Here is a 16,736-nt window from a genome sequence, read left to right on the forward strand (position 1 = left end):
ATATAAATCAGTAATCTAAAAAAATTCATTTTTTTTAGTTTAGCAACCAATTTAGTCCCATCCTAGAAAAGGATACATATAACACATATCCCAGAATGTATGCCGTTGATTTATATAACAGGATTTATCAATTAGCTTTCCTATTTAATGCTTTAAAATAATATAATAATTTGAAAATTGCATAAAGCTAGAAAACAGTCATTGTAGCATCCTATAGCTAATCCAAATTTACAAAATAGTGAATACAAGTTTTTAAAAATATATATACCATGCTACTATACTTGAAGTCTGTACAGCCGTTTTAAAAATAATTACATTAAAGGTTATGAAGCATGCATACTAACAAAATGGAAAAATAACACCTTTGGTACACATTAGCAAAATTATTTTAGCTTATAGGGCCAAAATATTCCTTTATGTTCACATCAACAATTTTATTGGACCAAGAAGCTGACAAGTATGTTCAACAGTGATGATGGACAGATTTTTGAAATAAAATTAATCATAGCAGCTTTTAAAGAAGCATCTCTTTTCCAAAACATCTTAATGTTCAATGTAATGAGAACTTTCTTCCTTTTCTAGTCTTAGAGTGTTTCTTATGGCAAAGTCCATTTTTTCTTGAAATTCTTTATATGTCTTGGTAATTGGAAGAGCTAAACAGTTATTACATTTGTTTCCAACAGGAATATCTATATGAATGCACTCAATTGAAGGAGTGGGCTTAAATCCTGCAGGTGGAATGGAATTGCAACCAGTTGCAAAAACAAGAATGTCTTCCATTGTTGTCGCAGATTTACCATCTGAAAAGTTTACCGACAAGAGAAAAAAAAAGAAAAATAAATTCAGTATATATCACCATCGTACGCTCTTCCCCAACTCAACTGGGAATGTTGAAAGGCAGAGACTACCGCATTTATCTTGGGCAAACTAATTCACTAAGTCAAGTGTAGTAATAGGAAAACAGCACATTCAATAAATGTTTATTTGAATCTCAAAGTAGGACTCACAAAATCACCTAATTGAACTACCCATTTTATATTTGAATGCCTTCTCTAATACAAAATTATCATAGAGTCCAAGAGTTTCAGTGGATAATGAAACTCCATTTTTTTGGAATATGATGCTAAAAACAATTTTAAACTACTTCTAGAGCATCACTATTTGATAAACCAGTTCAGCAACTTTCAAGCTTTTACATCTCATGAAACACATAAACTAATTCATTATTAAAAGTTTGCAGCACACCAAAAATATATACTTTTGCCAATCTGACAAAAAAAAAAAGAGGTATAATTTTGATTCATTCACACCAGACAGCTATTGTTGTCTTGGCTGTTACCATTTTTTATTTGACAATCTAAGGGAAAAGAGGTCAGCGCCCCTGACTACTAAACAGTCAGGTATTGCATGTTTTAAGAACTCTTGGGCATACCACTGGTTGAAAAGTGCTGAATTCAACAAATGCAGAGAAAAACTAAATGGCGTAAAACAAAACAAACAAAAAAAAAACCCCTTAGCTAAAAGAAGATTCAACTAAAAGTTAATTTTTCCCACTCTATCAAAGAAAAGGTTTTCACATGACTAATGCTCAATGATAAATATCACTCACTATCATAGCCCTATCCAATGGATGAAGAATAATTCAATTTAAGTATGACAAAGATGACATAGACAATTAGCTTTTAGACTATTCTATGCAGTAGCAATCATTCATATATTTAAAATTCCTAGGAAGAATGCCTTTTACCTCATCAAATTTTATACAGGGAAACTTTACTCCGTAACCTTTCCTCAGCACTTTCAACTCAGTCATGTAAACTTGTTTTTAAACGTTTTGTAAATATGGAGTTAGCTGATGAAAGTTCTTATTATCAAAAAGAAAAAGTTAAAAGAAACAAACTAGTATCCTGAAACAAACATTCTAAAACAGTTAGATAAAATTTAAATATCCACATACCCTCAACAGCCTGTAAGTAACTGTTCCAAAACCCCAAAGACTGTGCATCCGATAATGTGTGTACAGTAAAAAGATCACTAAGGACTTTTGCTGAAAGATTCTCAGGTTTATGACAAAAGATGCTATAAAATGCTTCTGGATAAGTCTGAATTTTCTCCAAAACACCAAGAGTTTTCAGACCCTGCATAAAACTTAAGGGAAGAAAAGTAATGAGCAAACATTTATTTATACATGTGTTTGGTGTTACAATAAGGAATTAACATTTCTAGCTAATTTACTACCACACATACAGACACGTGAGGACAAAGATTAGTTATGTATATACTATATGTACTATGATACTTTCAAATCAATAACAAGCAAATATTTTAATATAAAATGAAACTTTTATATGTCTACATTATCTGGCTGAACAGTTTTAAACTTAAGCTAACAATATTTAAGAGAAAAGAAGTAGACATCTTTTTCCTCGTGAAGTATTTTACACGTCAAAGCTATTTAGTACAAAAATGCAGCTGCCTAGAGATTGCAGATTACTAACTGTAGCTACATAAAAATTTAAAACTTATGTATTGCTAAAAAGAAATTAACAAAGGAAACAAAGTGGGAAAATATTTATAATATGCATGACAAAACTAATTTCTAAATATACAAAAAAATACAAATCATTTTTCTAAAAGAACAATCCAATAGGAAATGAGCAAAATGCACAATTAACACAATACAAGTAACAAATGACTTTTAAAAAATGTACATTCTCACTGGTAGGAAAAGCATGAAAGTGGTAGCAGACTGACTAGGCTCTATCTGTGGCTTCAGACTCCCTATCACAGGTACCCTGCCACACTAATTCATCTCCCTTTCTATTGGCTTCCTCAAGAGTACGTAAATGTGCTTGTCTTTCCCATCTTTGAATAAGGAAAAAAATTCAGTCAATTCCATCTGTTTTCCTTCCTTATAACCTACTTGAATGACATCTCTATATATTCACTGTCTCCATTTCTTAATTCCCATCCACTTTTGTCTACATCTCAGGAAAAAAACTGCCCTATGTTTATGAATGATCTTCCTCTCTGGCACCAGTCTCCTGGTTTTCTTCTTTTTCTCTGACCAGACCTTTTCAGTTCCTTACAAAAAGCTTTCTTCTTTACTTTGCCTTAAATGTTGTTGTTTGTCCCTCATGGATTTGTAACAAGGCCAATTTCTCTCAAGGCTGCATTTAGCAGGTATAGGCTCATCACTATAAAATCTATTCTCTCCAGTCCAGAAATATATCCAACAGAGTACTGGGTACCACATATTCCAACCACTTCATTATTACATCCAAAAGATAGCTATTCCTTACTACCAAAATCTGTCATGTAAGGGACAGTAGATGCCTCTGTTTCATCTATCAAATTAGTATAGCTAAATCGGAGTCAATCTTAACTGCTCTTTCTTCCACTCCTAATCACCAAGTCCTATGAATTCCCTTTTCTGAAATTCCTTTTATCTGCCCATTTCTCACTACTACCCTATTACAAAGCACTTACAGAGGAACTGTTATACCAGGTATATAAATCTCCAAGTTCATCTTCCATCCTATAGCCACAGGTATGTACCAGAAATAAACCCAATACTGTCATTCATCCTGAGGTGCCCCCCCAAAGATATTTCCACATCCTAGTCCCCGGAACCTGTGAATGTGACATTATTTGGAAAAAACGGTTTAAACAGATATAATTGAGGATCTTGAGATCTCCCTGTCTGGATTTTATGTTCTGGCCCTAAATCCAACAAGTATCTTTAATAAGAGAAACATAGACACGAAAGGCCATGTGATATAGATTCAAAGAACTGGAGGTATGCAGTCACAAGCCCGCAGAAGCTAGGAGTGGCAAAGAATAGAATGTCTTCCTAAATTCCCAGAGAGAGTGTAGCCCTGCGAGCATCTGGATTTGGACTTCAAGTCTCCACAGCTCTGGGAGAATAAATTTGTTGTTTTAAACCACTCAGTTTGCGATAATTTTTTACAGCAGCCACAGGAAACTGATATATACCTGTCCATGAAACGAAGTCCAAACTCCTTACCATGGCTTCCGAGGCTCTCCACAGTCCCACCCTTATGTTTCTTTCTTGTTTTTAACATTCACCTTCCATTTATTTACCTTTGAAGCAAATTTCACCCAAACTTAAGTTCACCCTTAAAATTTTTTTAAATTAGGAAATATTTCAAGCTTACATAAAAATCCAAGGAATAATAGAAAACCAAAAACTGTTACTAGAATTTAAAAGATATTAACATTTTGTTTGCTCGGATTATTTTTATGAAAAATATTCTATTCACTCAACTAAATCCTGTCCCCTTATCACTTTCCCTTCTCTCCCTCTACAAAGGAAACTATTTGAAATTGTTATTTGACTACTATCATAAACTTTTTACTATAGTCTGCATTTCATTTTCATTTTACTATATATGTATCCCCAAATAGCAGTGCTCTGATTGTTTTTGAAACATCTATAAATGGTACATTGTATTAATTTTCCTGCAACTTGCTTTTTGGAGAGTAATTTTCACTTGCAACTATTATTATATTAGGAAGCTATTTTGATAAACTTTATTTTGGGCAATTTTTTTACTTGGTTTCAGAGAGAGAGGAAGAGTAAGAGGGAGGGAGAGAAGAAACATCAATTTGCTGTTCCACTTATTTATGCATTCATTGGTCGGCTGCTTCATGGAATGTGCCCTAACTGGAAATCGAACTTGCAACCTTAAAGTAACAGGAGGACCCTCTAATCAATTGAGCTACTTGGCCAGGGTCAACTGCACTACTTTAAAAAAATGGTTTTTGTGTGGCTCAGTGGATTGAGTATTGGCCTGCGAACCAAAGGGTCGCTGGTTCAATTCCCAGTCAGGGCACATGCCTTGGGTTGCAGGACAGGTCCCCAGTACGGGGTGTGTGAGATACAACCACACATTGATCCTTCTCTCCCTCTCTTTCTCCCTCCCTTCCCCTCTCTCTAAAAATAAATAAAATCTTTAAAAATAAAAAAAGTTTATTTCTTCCTGCCAACTTTTGTATTTATTTTTTAAAATTCCAATTTACCTTCTATTTTAAGTTGCATGAAATCTTTTTTAAAAAGTTACCTCTTAAAGATTTTAATAGGCATATTTAGAAAGTGAATCAATGAACAGCAGTTGCCCCTTATCCATGGGAGATATTTCCCAAGACCCCTAGTAGATGCCTGAAACCGTGGATAGTAATGAACCCTAATATAGTATACTTCCTCCTGTACACACATAACCTTTCTCCTTAGTAATCAACTTCAATTCTGCTGGAAATGTGGCAGCAGTGTCTTCAAGGGAAGACATAGCCTCTCCAGTAATCTCTATATTTTTCAGTCCAAACCTGTTCCTGAATCTGTGTAATCAACCCTTACTTTCAGTAAACAGTGCAGTGTCACTTGTTACAGGGACCCCTTGCTGAAGTCTTCATATAAGCTCAATGTGTCTGGTGCAACGTATTGCCATCATTCAGAATAAATTTTCTGTTCATGTCTTCCACCCACAATTGAATTCCTTTTCCATCTTAACTAAGTACTTTTTACACACTGTGGCTATAACTTTTGCCATTTGAAGTGTGACAGCGAAACTAGCATAAATTTCTTTTCCCTTCACAATTTCACAGAAGATTCGTTCTTACTATAGATGTTAGCAACCTCAGCTGATTTTTTAAAATTCCTTACTAAGGTTGAGAATGCTCAATTTTTCACATAAAGGAAGCCCTTTATGGCTTCTCTTTGCATATCCGAATTGCCACTATCATCATTCTTGCATTTGGGGCCATTATTAAGTGTATCCAAATGGCCTGACTATAAGACTCTTAAGTAGTATAATTTCCTTATGAATAGAATTACCACTTATATTATGACTAATACACAGAATAACCCAATATAGTATAAATTTTGATGTGGTTATTTTAAAATTTAAAGTGCATCTCTTAATGAGATAGCTGTACACAATGTTTATTTCCCCAAATAGTTCATGTATCTACAGATGGATTTTTCTGATTGCTAATTCAGAGAATTCATCATTTATTTCTTCTTTTTTATTTTGTTTTCATAGATATGACTAATCTAGATTTCAGAGAGGGCCTCCCTATCTCTATATCTGGTGTTTAAATTACAACTGAACGATAAATAGGATTTTGGCAGGTCAACATGAAATGGGCAAGAGAAAAGCTGAAGAATAATCTCTCCTGTGTAAAAGATAAAAAATCATATAGCAAAAAATAACCTTTTAAGTATACATCTGAGCTCATAAGAAAAGTCATATGAATGTCAGAAATAACAAGGAAACCAAAATTTTGCCAAATTCCCTAGCTGTCATATGAAATCAGAACCCTCAATTTGCACAAACTTGGCTTTGGCATCCTGAATGGATTCCCGTCTGGAGCAAAGAAATTAACAAAGTAATTGGTTTTAGGATTCAAAGCTCTTGTAAGTAGAGTGCCAGGCAAAAGCAAATACATAGCAGCTGTGTTGAGAAATCTCTACAGCCTGGGTCTAATGGGAATGCTAAAGACACATTGCTAAAGAAGAGGGTTTCCCAATAGAAGACAAAACATGAAAACATCCATTTACATTCAAGCAAGTATTGGGGATAGCACTAAAAAAACCCAAACGGAATGAGATAAAGTATTAGTACAGTGATTTTACTAAAGCGAAAACAAGCAACTGAAAAAAAAAAGAATCAACTAACACTTCTGTGTTGAGAAATGATTACAGACTTCATTTCTGTATAATGGAATAGACACATGTCTATTCTTTCTGCTAAGTACAGTAAAAACCCTGGACATTATATATAAAACAAACAGAAGAAGACTGAAAGGTGGGGAGATGATGGCAGACCAGCTAGCTGGGTATCTCAGAACCCAAGAACACCACAGCAGAACAAAGGAAATCTAGACATTCTTATATGAAGTAAAACTAAGAGAATTTGTCGCCAGCAGACCTAAAATAATGCCTACAGGAATTTTTTGAAACAGAAAGCAAACTATTAAAGGTATACTTTAGAATATTAGGAACAAAGAAATAAATAAAACTGAAAGCATGTTTCCTTCCCCTCTGTTTTCTAAATTATGTTTGATAGTTAAGTCAAAATTATAACATTTTATAATGTGTTTCACAATGCATGTGGAAGAAATATTTAGGAAATTACATTATAAACAGGAAATGGCAAAGAGACTTAAGAGGTGAAGCCTATAAAATGTTGACACCAGTAGACTTATCTTTTTTAAAACACCATACAAAGATATACACTATAGATAAAAATGGAATTCAAAAATTTAACCCACAGGAAGACAAGAAAGTAAAAACCAAAATGCTTGTGGAAATGAAAACTATTAAAGGAGCTATATAACAGTGTTATTTTAAATTGAGGTATTAAGAATATATTGGGAATTACATCCTTTGAAACTGTTTGAGCTTATGATGTCATATTTAATTTGTAAGAGTGCTAGGGAACATCCCAAATGTACCTCTATAGGAAGCTGGTTGAAAACAAAACAAAACAATGATACACCCAAACAACAGAGTTCTGCAGAGCTCTAACACAGAATGAGGATTATGTCTGTTCACTACCATGGAGTGATCTCCAGAATATACTGGCAATTAAAACATGAGCAGAAAAAAAAGGGGTGGATGGCATCTTATCTAATAAGATAAATGAGTACACATATACTCATATATTTATTTGTTATTACTGAAAAAAACAAATAATGAAAGGATACACAATAAAAGCCACTACAATGATTACTTCATAAATGCATGGAAGGTAGATGTGATAAAGATGAAAGCTATACTTCTTTGAATACAATTTGTATCATAGAGCTGAGTTCTTTCAATACACTTTCATTATAGATCTGACTTTGGAACCACCCAAGTATTTTATATAACTTTTTTAAAAAATTAAATTTTAATTGAAACCACTAAAAATAAAAAATAAGTGAAAGAAGTATATCCAGCTAGTAGTATAACAACACAGAAAAGAACTATTACAAGTGACTTTAGAACACAGTAATTTGACAGTAACAGCCTAGAACAAAACAAAAAAGAATAATTTTAACCTATTTTCAATGATCAACAGATAATAATTACCCAGCAGACTATGGCACTGAATATATATTGTAGTTATTACCAGATATTGTAGTAGTAATACCAGATAATAATAATCACCGGTTGGTAATAATTATTACCAACCGGTAATAATGCTGGTAATAATGTTGGTATTGTTATTCTAGGACTATTATTTATAAAATGTGGAATAAGTCAAGTGAGTAATTATTTCATATTCTAATTCTTCGGTGCCTTTGGGAACTGGGATTCTCAACATGGGACAAAGAAAATGTTACACATCTTGTAGTAGTGAATTTGAAGTATCAGTATAAACTCATGAGGTATTTTATCTTTAAAAACAAAACAAAAACACCTGCATTTGCTATTTTTTTGCTATCCACTGAAAAGGCCTAGAAACAATGACCAACCTGGCAAAAATGATCATCCTTAGCATCAAAACTATAGTTTTAATATATCATTTCCCATTCAAAGAAACAAAGGTCCTTTAGGTCAGAATGACAAAATGAGACTGAAACACACTATTGTACAACACAACAAGGTGGCTATCAAAGACCATTAAGGGTCAACAACAAAAAAACCCAAACCAAAAACCTCAAAGAAACAGAAAAAGGCTTACAATGGACAAAAATGAGACAATTTTAACTCGAGTAAAGATAGTAACTCTAACAGTCTCAACACAAGTATATTTAAATCTATGGATTAATGATACTGAAATAAGAAAATACCTGATCAGTTTTGAGATAACATGATGTCTGATAATAGCTTCAGAATAATACTGGAATCAATGACAAGCGTATGGCAGATGAACAAGACTGGCCACAGGATGGTTGGTAATTGTTAAGATAATGGTTGATGATTACATAGTATACCATTCTGCCTACTTTCATATATGTTTTATTTTTTTATTATTTAAAAAAAGTATGAGGACATTTATAAGTTTTGAAGCTTCTTTAAAGTATTATTGGAACAGAAAGTTTGAGGACCAGTGTTCTAAGCTAAAGAGCAAGAATCACATTGACCTTGTTAATCTAAGAACACTCAGTACCTATTACCTAGCAGACTATGGTGCTCAATATATATTGTAGTTATTAAATGAGTAGAGATGAAATAATTGGCTTATGTGGTAAGAATTTTAAAATATTTTTTACTTAGAAAAATAATTATAAATTGAGACAATGATTACTTTTCCTACATAAGCATCATACATTTATGTAAGTTTAAAATGGTCAGAACAGCAATCATCCTTAACAGGTGAATTTTAAAGCATTATTTTAAAATAACATTTAAATTTTTTAATCAAATATATATCACATTATAAGACAGTTAACATGTAATTTAAGAGAATCTTTCACATATAAATAACTTACCTTTCAAAAGGTGCTTGGACTCTCTTAATTACATGGTAAGCAAGTATGTCTTTTACCAGTAAGTATTTATCACTTAATGAAGTTATAAGTCTTAGACATCCAATAAACTCTAGGTAGTTATAGCACTCATTCATAACTGAGTTTAAGTCAGCTATATTTGTTGCAGTATTTATCTGTAATGGAGAAGAAAATATACCCAGTTTCCCCTTTCCCTTGTGAATGGTATTTACATTTCAAATGACACATTATTTTATACTCAATTCTTGAGCACACTGAAGTTGAGTGAAAGTATACCAATTAATTATTTTTTAAAGTAAATATCTGACAATTTATTTCAATAAGCATGGTATATTTCTGCCTTCAAGAAACTTTGAATACAATGCCACTTTAATACAGGCAATCACTTATATAAAAGGCAATAATTGATATTAAACAGTTATATAGCACTAGAAAGGCAAGAGAGATGTCCTAAGATTTCACAAAAGAGAAAGAATTACCAGCTGACTTAGATGAATACAATCAAAAGAGTATTTCAGTGAATAGCATAAACAAATACTTGGCCATTTATGTGCCAGACACTTTCATATAGGTTAGCTCTTGAACAAAGTTACAGAGGGAAGATAAAAGTAGGAGGCAGTCAATATTCTATCGAATGGAAAATTTCCTTACTATTTCTTCTCTCCAAATTACTCTTCTCCCAAGATTTACATGATTCACTCATTCATTTCAGATCTCTGTGGAAGTCTCCAAAGGTTTTCCTGACTACCTGGTTCAAAATAGTACCTTCACACTCTGTGGGTATATATTGCCTCATCCTTTCAAACCCACCATCCCGAGTTTTAGCTGGGCACACAGTCAAACTTTCCTTGCAGCCAGATGCGGCTCTATGTGACTAAGGGTGTCCAATGGGATGCAAGTGAAAAACGTGTCAAACATCACTGTACTCCCACTTTCTCCCTTAAGAGCAAGCCCCAGTCATGTAGATGCAGACACCATCCTAAGTGATTACTTAAGTGAGAGGATAGAATCCAATTCCCTGGATAACTAGGTGTATCATAACTATACCTCTGAAATAGGAGCCATTTCTGTAAAAACCAGGTAGCATTTTATGTTTTATGGGGCATATAACATTTGCCACAACTACTCAACTCTGCCACTGCAGTGTGAAACCAGTCATAGACATATAACAAATGGGTGTGTTGTGTTTCAATACAACTTTATTTACAAAAAGAGGCAACAGGTCTGACTTGACTTATAGCCATAGTTTGCCGACACCTACCCCTAAAGATATGGACAACAGATTTTAGAGAAAAATAAATACCCGTCATTGTTTTTGAGACATTGATTTTCTTTTGGATCTCTTTGTTTTAGCAGTTTAGCCTAAGCTCTTATTATACCCCAGCATTACCTAACTCCTTTTTCACAGTCTATTTCATTTTTATAACATATTTTACTACATAATAGTACAGTTGACCCTCAAACCGCACAGGTTTGAGCTGTAAGGGTTCAGTTATGTGCAGATTTTTTTTCCAGTACCATTGTCTCTCTGCATCCATGGGTTTGCATTAGTAAATGTGGTGGGCTGACTGCATGCATTGTCCTATGCCATTTTATATAAGATTTTGGTATCTGCAGAGGCAGGGAGGGAGGGAGTTCTAGAACCAATCCCCAGTGGATACCGAGGGACAATTACAATTAAATTTTGGGGGAATCGAAAATTATGGGGATTTTTGACTGTGTGGTGTCAGGTGCCCTTAACCCCCGTGTTTTTTAAGGTCAACTATGTATACATATTTGTTTATCTGTTGTCTTCCCTCTAAAAGGTAAAATTTCAAGGAGCCAGGGACTTTGGTTCACTACTCTATATTCACTGATAAAACAGTTCTGGGAACGTATTACTTGTTGACTAAATAAACAAACATTAAATAAGAACAGAAATTAAGAAATCCATAGGAAAGAGGAAGTGAGGATAAGGTCAGGCTTAACAAAATTAAGCCTAACTTCATTGCCCAAGTCACATAGCTTATAGTTTCTAATTATTTCAATCTAAAATCTGACTTGTAAGCATTTGTTTTTAAACATTAAACTATACTGCTTTATTAATTGAGACAATGAATGGATAGAGTAGGCTTAAGTAGGAAGGAGATTAAGGGAAAAAAAGTTGAATGGCTTTCATTACCTCAATTAGCTTCCAAATCAGTAACATGTAACCAATTATACTTATACAGCATTATGATAACTAAATTGAGTTTGTACATGTAACATGTGCAGTACAGGGTTCAAAAAGTATTAACATTTTTAGTTGGGAACAGTGAGTCTCCCCACTTGTTTCCATATTGAAAAAAAATTCATCCTGGTCTTTCTCTCAATGTAGCACCTATATTTCCCTGTAGGAGGAAGTAGAAGTTTTCTGACTGGTAAACTAATTTCTGTATCTCTTCAGATCCATTGCCTGCCTGCACGAAAGCAGACTTTCATTTACTCTACAGCATGGAACAAGGACCCTGCCTTCCATCGTCTCTGACAGGAGATAAATCCACCTCGTTCTGAGAAATGTCAGCAAGCCATTCTGACTACAGATTGAAGCCACATTACCCAATTGTTTTTATCAACATTAAGCCAAGCATTTTAATCCCTAATTGTCTTTACCTTTACATCTATCTTTTAACTGGTTGTGAACTCTGCTGGTAAATAAATATTGACAGCCCTTAACTACTCCAGAGTATCATAATTGTATTGTAGATGCATTACTTATATTCAAATATACTTAGAATGTAGTCTACATTTTATTTATTTTTAAGATTTTATTTATCTATCTTAGAGAGAGGAAGGGAGGAAGAAAGTGAGGGAGAGAAATATCAATGTGAGAGAGAAACATTGATCAGGTGCCTCTTGTACACAGCCCCCATTGGGACCGAACCCGCAAGCTAGGCATGTGCTACCTTTCGCTTTTCAGGATGACACCCAACCAACCAAGCCACACCATTCAGGGCAAATGTAGACTGCATTTTAATAAACATGCATAACTCTTACCCTAATTATAATCTGTGCCACATCAAAGTCCGAAACATCATCGAAAATTGGTAAGGTATTTTCTGGTCCATAAACAAGGCAGTTAAACAAAGTTTTAGAAAGGAAACCAGGTGAAGGACCACCATGAACCAAAGAAATGGCAAGCATTTTGCCAGCTTCATAGTAAAGATTCTCTTTCAGAGCTGTAGATAAATATACATTAAATACACTTCTTTAATTATTATAAAATAACCATCATATATAATGAATACACATATAATAAAAATTTTTAAAAATCTAAGCATTAGATAAATGAAAAGTAATTCACAGAAGCTATTAACATGTATAAAATATAAAGTAACAACCTATACTAGCAAAAATATACAGAAACTCTTTTAAAAAATCACCTAATTCCTACCACTATAATAACCAGTGTATACTTATGCATATTTGTATCCTAATATATACATGAGTAATTTGACTTCTGCTTTTTCTACTTACTTTACTGTAAAATTTTAATATTATTCAAAATTACTGAAATTTACAGTTAAGGAGTACATTAAGACTAAGTTATAAATGTGCAGCAATATAAACCATCCCTTTAATTATTGGTACCCTCACTGAGTACCATTATACAATCAACACCTATTTACATATTCTTGTTTATATATCTTTGATTAATTGATTAGGATAAATTAGGATACAGTATTAGTGGTTCAAAGGGTACGAATATTTTTAAAGTTGTTGCTATACAGTGCTAAATTATGTTCCAAAATGACACAAATTTAATCCCAACACTATATGCTATCTTACCATATCATAGCTTTCAATATTTTTCAATTGTCATTTAAAATGTTTTAGCTACTTTGATTAAGTCAAAAGGATATCAGGTACATTTTCCTTTATTGTTTCTAAAAATTGTTCAAAGCAACTTTTTAGTAATCAATATTAACAATACTTAAAATAATTATAAAATCTCCTCAACAATAACTTTATAAGCTATGTATCAGTAGTCACATTTTACAGTAGAAGAAACTAAGATCCAGAGAGGCTATGTAATTAATCTAAGGATATAAAGCTACTTAAGTGATGTGTATAAAGTGAATTCAGATTTTGTGCCTTAAATTCATGTACTCTCCACTGTACCACAACTGCCTTGACTTAACATTATTGATTACTTAAGGTTTTTTCTTTTTTTAAAGGGAGTTTAGAATTGAACTGTGTGTACTGTATGTATATAGTACAAATGGTCCTTGGTGGTTTCTCAATTATTTCAATGATGCTTCAGGCAACAGTGAAGAAGTTCTAGTGAACATATAGGAAGAAATTCAAATGGAATGAAATAAGTCTTCCCACTTTCAAATTTCCTATTCCAGCAAAAATGGTATAAAAGCTCCTAAAAAAGAGTGTTAGAATTAACAAGTGTTTTGAGATGCCTGTTTTAATCACATTAATTTCTCACTAGATATAAAGACAGAAAAGTATCATATACATAATAAATTGCATAAGGATAATTCTTGAAAGCAAAAGTACATTTAAAAATGTTACATGTGGCCCTGGCTGGTGCGGCTCAGTGGATTAGGTGCCAGCCTGCGAACCAAAGAGCCACCGGTTCAATACCCAGTCAGGGCACATGCCTGGGTTGTGGGCCAGGTTCCCAGTAGGGCCATGTAAGAGGCAACCACAAATTGATGTTCCTCTCGCTCTCTTTCTCCCTCCTTTCCCCTCTCTCTGAAAATAAATAAAATCTTTAAAAAAAATCTGTTACATGTGGATCAGAAAATTATGTTATAAAAATGCTAGGTTGTGAAGAAACATGCCAGCTATAAATTCCAAATATCTAAACAGAAGGGCTCAGATAATCATCCATCCCATTTGGCCACTCTATTCAAATAAAAGTAGAATAAATAGAAAATACATTTTTAAGAAGTTACAGTTAATTATGCAATCACCTCAGATAGGATATTGCTATAAAGAAATTAAGAACATTATAAAAACAATGTTTTACTCCAAAATTTGCTTTTAAAAATATCACTCTCCCCACCCCCCCTTTTCTGTGATTCCATCAGTATTTTATTAACCAAGGAAATTATACATTCCAACCAGCTATCAATTCATGTACTATCAATTCTAACCAGCTCTTTCTTTACACAAGTGTAATCAGTTAAGTTCAATAATAAATAATTACCTTGAGGATTTAGGGACAAGTTCTTTGACAAGGACCCTTCAAACAATGGTGAGTTCTCAAGATGGTGCATTAAAAGACTTAGAAATTCTTGCTTTGATCCAGAATGCTCTATTCCAAAATTATCATTTTCATTAACATATACTATTTCAATTGTGTATAAAGGATTAAACTTTTGATTTCTGAATCCATTTAAGGTACTATTCCAGATGTCGGCTTTGTTGACATAGAATCTTTTAGTTTTTTTAATAATTTGAAACCCTAACTCTGTAATTATTGTTGAAATGTCTCTTCTAAATTTGTTGCCTTGCCTGTAAAACATGAGTTTAAACACAGAGGTAAGGTCTCTAAAATACTTTATGTGATAGTTATACAGCCAATTAAAAAAAAAAAAGATAAAAAGGAAATTCTTTTCCAACTCCCATCCAAAAGCAGACAATGGCTGCCACTGGAACCCAAAACAGTTATTTGATAACCTTAGTTCAGAATTCTTGATTCTGTCTCCCTAATCTTCTACCAAATTAAAATCATCTACTGTCATAAATGGTTTGAAAATGTTGATAGATGATTATTTCAAATTTGATCAGTTTAGTAGAGTCAGAGGCTCAAACTGTCACCTTTATAGCCAATGGCTACAAAATACACTTAAGTGTATCTTAACTAGATACTTTAATAATAGAGCAAATGTAGACTCTTTACTATATGAGATAACTATAGTTTTAAGGAATTACATTTTAATCATAAAATTAACAGAACTAATATTATAAACAGAATTCACAACCTTTTAAGTAGTACTTTTTACTCTACACAGGTAATTCTCAAAGTGTGGTCCCAGACCAGCAGCAGCATCTGCAAAGTTGTTAGAAATGCAAATTCTTAAGCCCCACAGTGGATAAATGGAATCAGAACCTCTGAGCACAAGGTCCCACAACCCGCCTTAATAAGGTTTTCAGGTGACTATACAGACTAATTCACTTGTTCCCTACCTCAGTTGCTCCATCTGTAACTGGAATTAATGTACTTAAACTGATCCTGTTTGGGGCAATTTCATGGATTATCTTTCTATATAAAGTATAAATTTTTTCCATCCTAAGATATTATAATGCCCCAATGTGGGCCAGGATTTATTTTTTCTTTCTTCTAATTCCAGTTTGGTCCCAGGAGGAGGTTAGTGTAGCTTCCACCTAACTGGCCGCCACCTTGGATCCTCCTGTTTTTCTTTCTTCACACAACCCCCTTTTCATTAACCCAGGTTGAGCAAAACCAAAATCTTTTGGTATAATCCTTCAGAAACACACCTTTTTGTAGAAACTTGATTCCTTGCTCCTGCCAGGAATGGGAATACTAACATTATTCTAGAACATGATGGAATACTAGAGCAGGGGCAAGGAATCAAACTTCCCTGCTATAGTATCTTTAGAAAACTAAACATTAAAATTATTTAAAACTAATGTAAACATCTTTTTTGACACTAATATATAAAATATTTATAACAAAATTTCAGTTAATACAGTGGTACCTTAAAACAGCAATTCTTCACTTTTTGAATAATATTCCACTTTTGTCTGCAAATCTAGTTATCAAATATTTTCACAGAAATTCTCTTCTCCTGCCTTGGCCAGTGTGGCTCAGTTGGTTGGAGCATTATCACATAAACCAGGGGTGTCAAACTCATTTTCACTGGGGGCTACATCAGCCTCGCGGTTGCCTTTAAATGGCTGAAATAATTTTAGGACTGTATAAATGTAACTACTCCTTAACTGTTAAGGAGTTGAAATTACATTCTGCCCTTTGAAGGCAATCGCAAGGCTGACGTGGTCCCCAGTGAAAATGAGTTTGACACCCCTGCCATAAACCAAAAGGTCGCAGGTTTGGTTCCAGTCAGGGCACATGCCTAGGTTGTGGGTTCAGTCCTGGTCAGGGTTTGTATGAGGCAACCAATCTATGTTTCTCTCCCTGTCTTTCTCCTTCTTTTCTCCTCTCTCTAGAATCAAAGACCATGTCCTTGGGTCAGGATAAAAAAAAAAAAGTTCTCATGTCCTTCTAAGTTTTAACTTGATACTATTTTTAACAAGAAAGTATTTCTTCATACTTAGCT

At 33.5% G+C, this 16,736-nt stretch overlaps 1 protein-coding gene across 3 annotated transcripts in view; it reads right to left on the bottom strand.

The window, feature by feature from the left end:
• Nucleotides 1-247: 247 nt before the first annotated feature.
• Nucleotides 248-16,736, bottom strand: part of G2E3 (G2/M-phase specific E3 ubiquitin protein ligase) — a 72,421-nt gene continuing 55,932 nt past the window's right edge. For all 3 annotated transcript variants that reach the window (XM_045188311.2, XM_024551369.3, XM_053928551.1), the window contains 5 exons: nt 14,642-14,949; nt 12,475-12,656; nt 9,442-9,614; nt 1,958-2,148; nt 248-800 (listed from right to left, as the gene is read on the bottom strand). In XM_045188311.2, the coding sequence (XP_045044246.1) occupies nt 544-800; nt 1,958-2,148; nt 9,442-9,614; nt 12,475-12,656; nt 14,642-14,949 (1,111 nt within the window). In that variant the 3' untranslated portion in view covers nt 248-543. The remainder of the gene's footprint in view (nt 801-1,957; nt 2,149-9,441; nt 9,615-12,474; nt 12,657-14,641; nt 14,950-16,736) is intronic.

This window comes from Desmodus rotundus, chromosome 7 (genome assembly GCF_022682495.2).
Source record: "Desmodus rotundus isolate HL8 chromosome 7, HLdesRot8A.1, whole genome shotgun sequence".
In the NCBI taxonomy this organism is placed as follows: domain Eukaryota; kingdom Metazoa; phylum Chordata; class Mammalia; order Chiroptera; family Phyllostomidae; genus Desmodus; species Desmodus rotundus.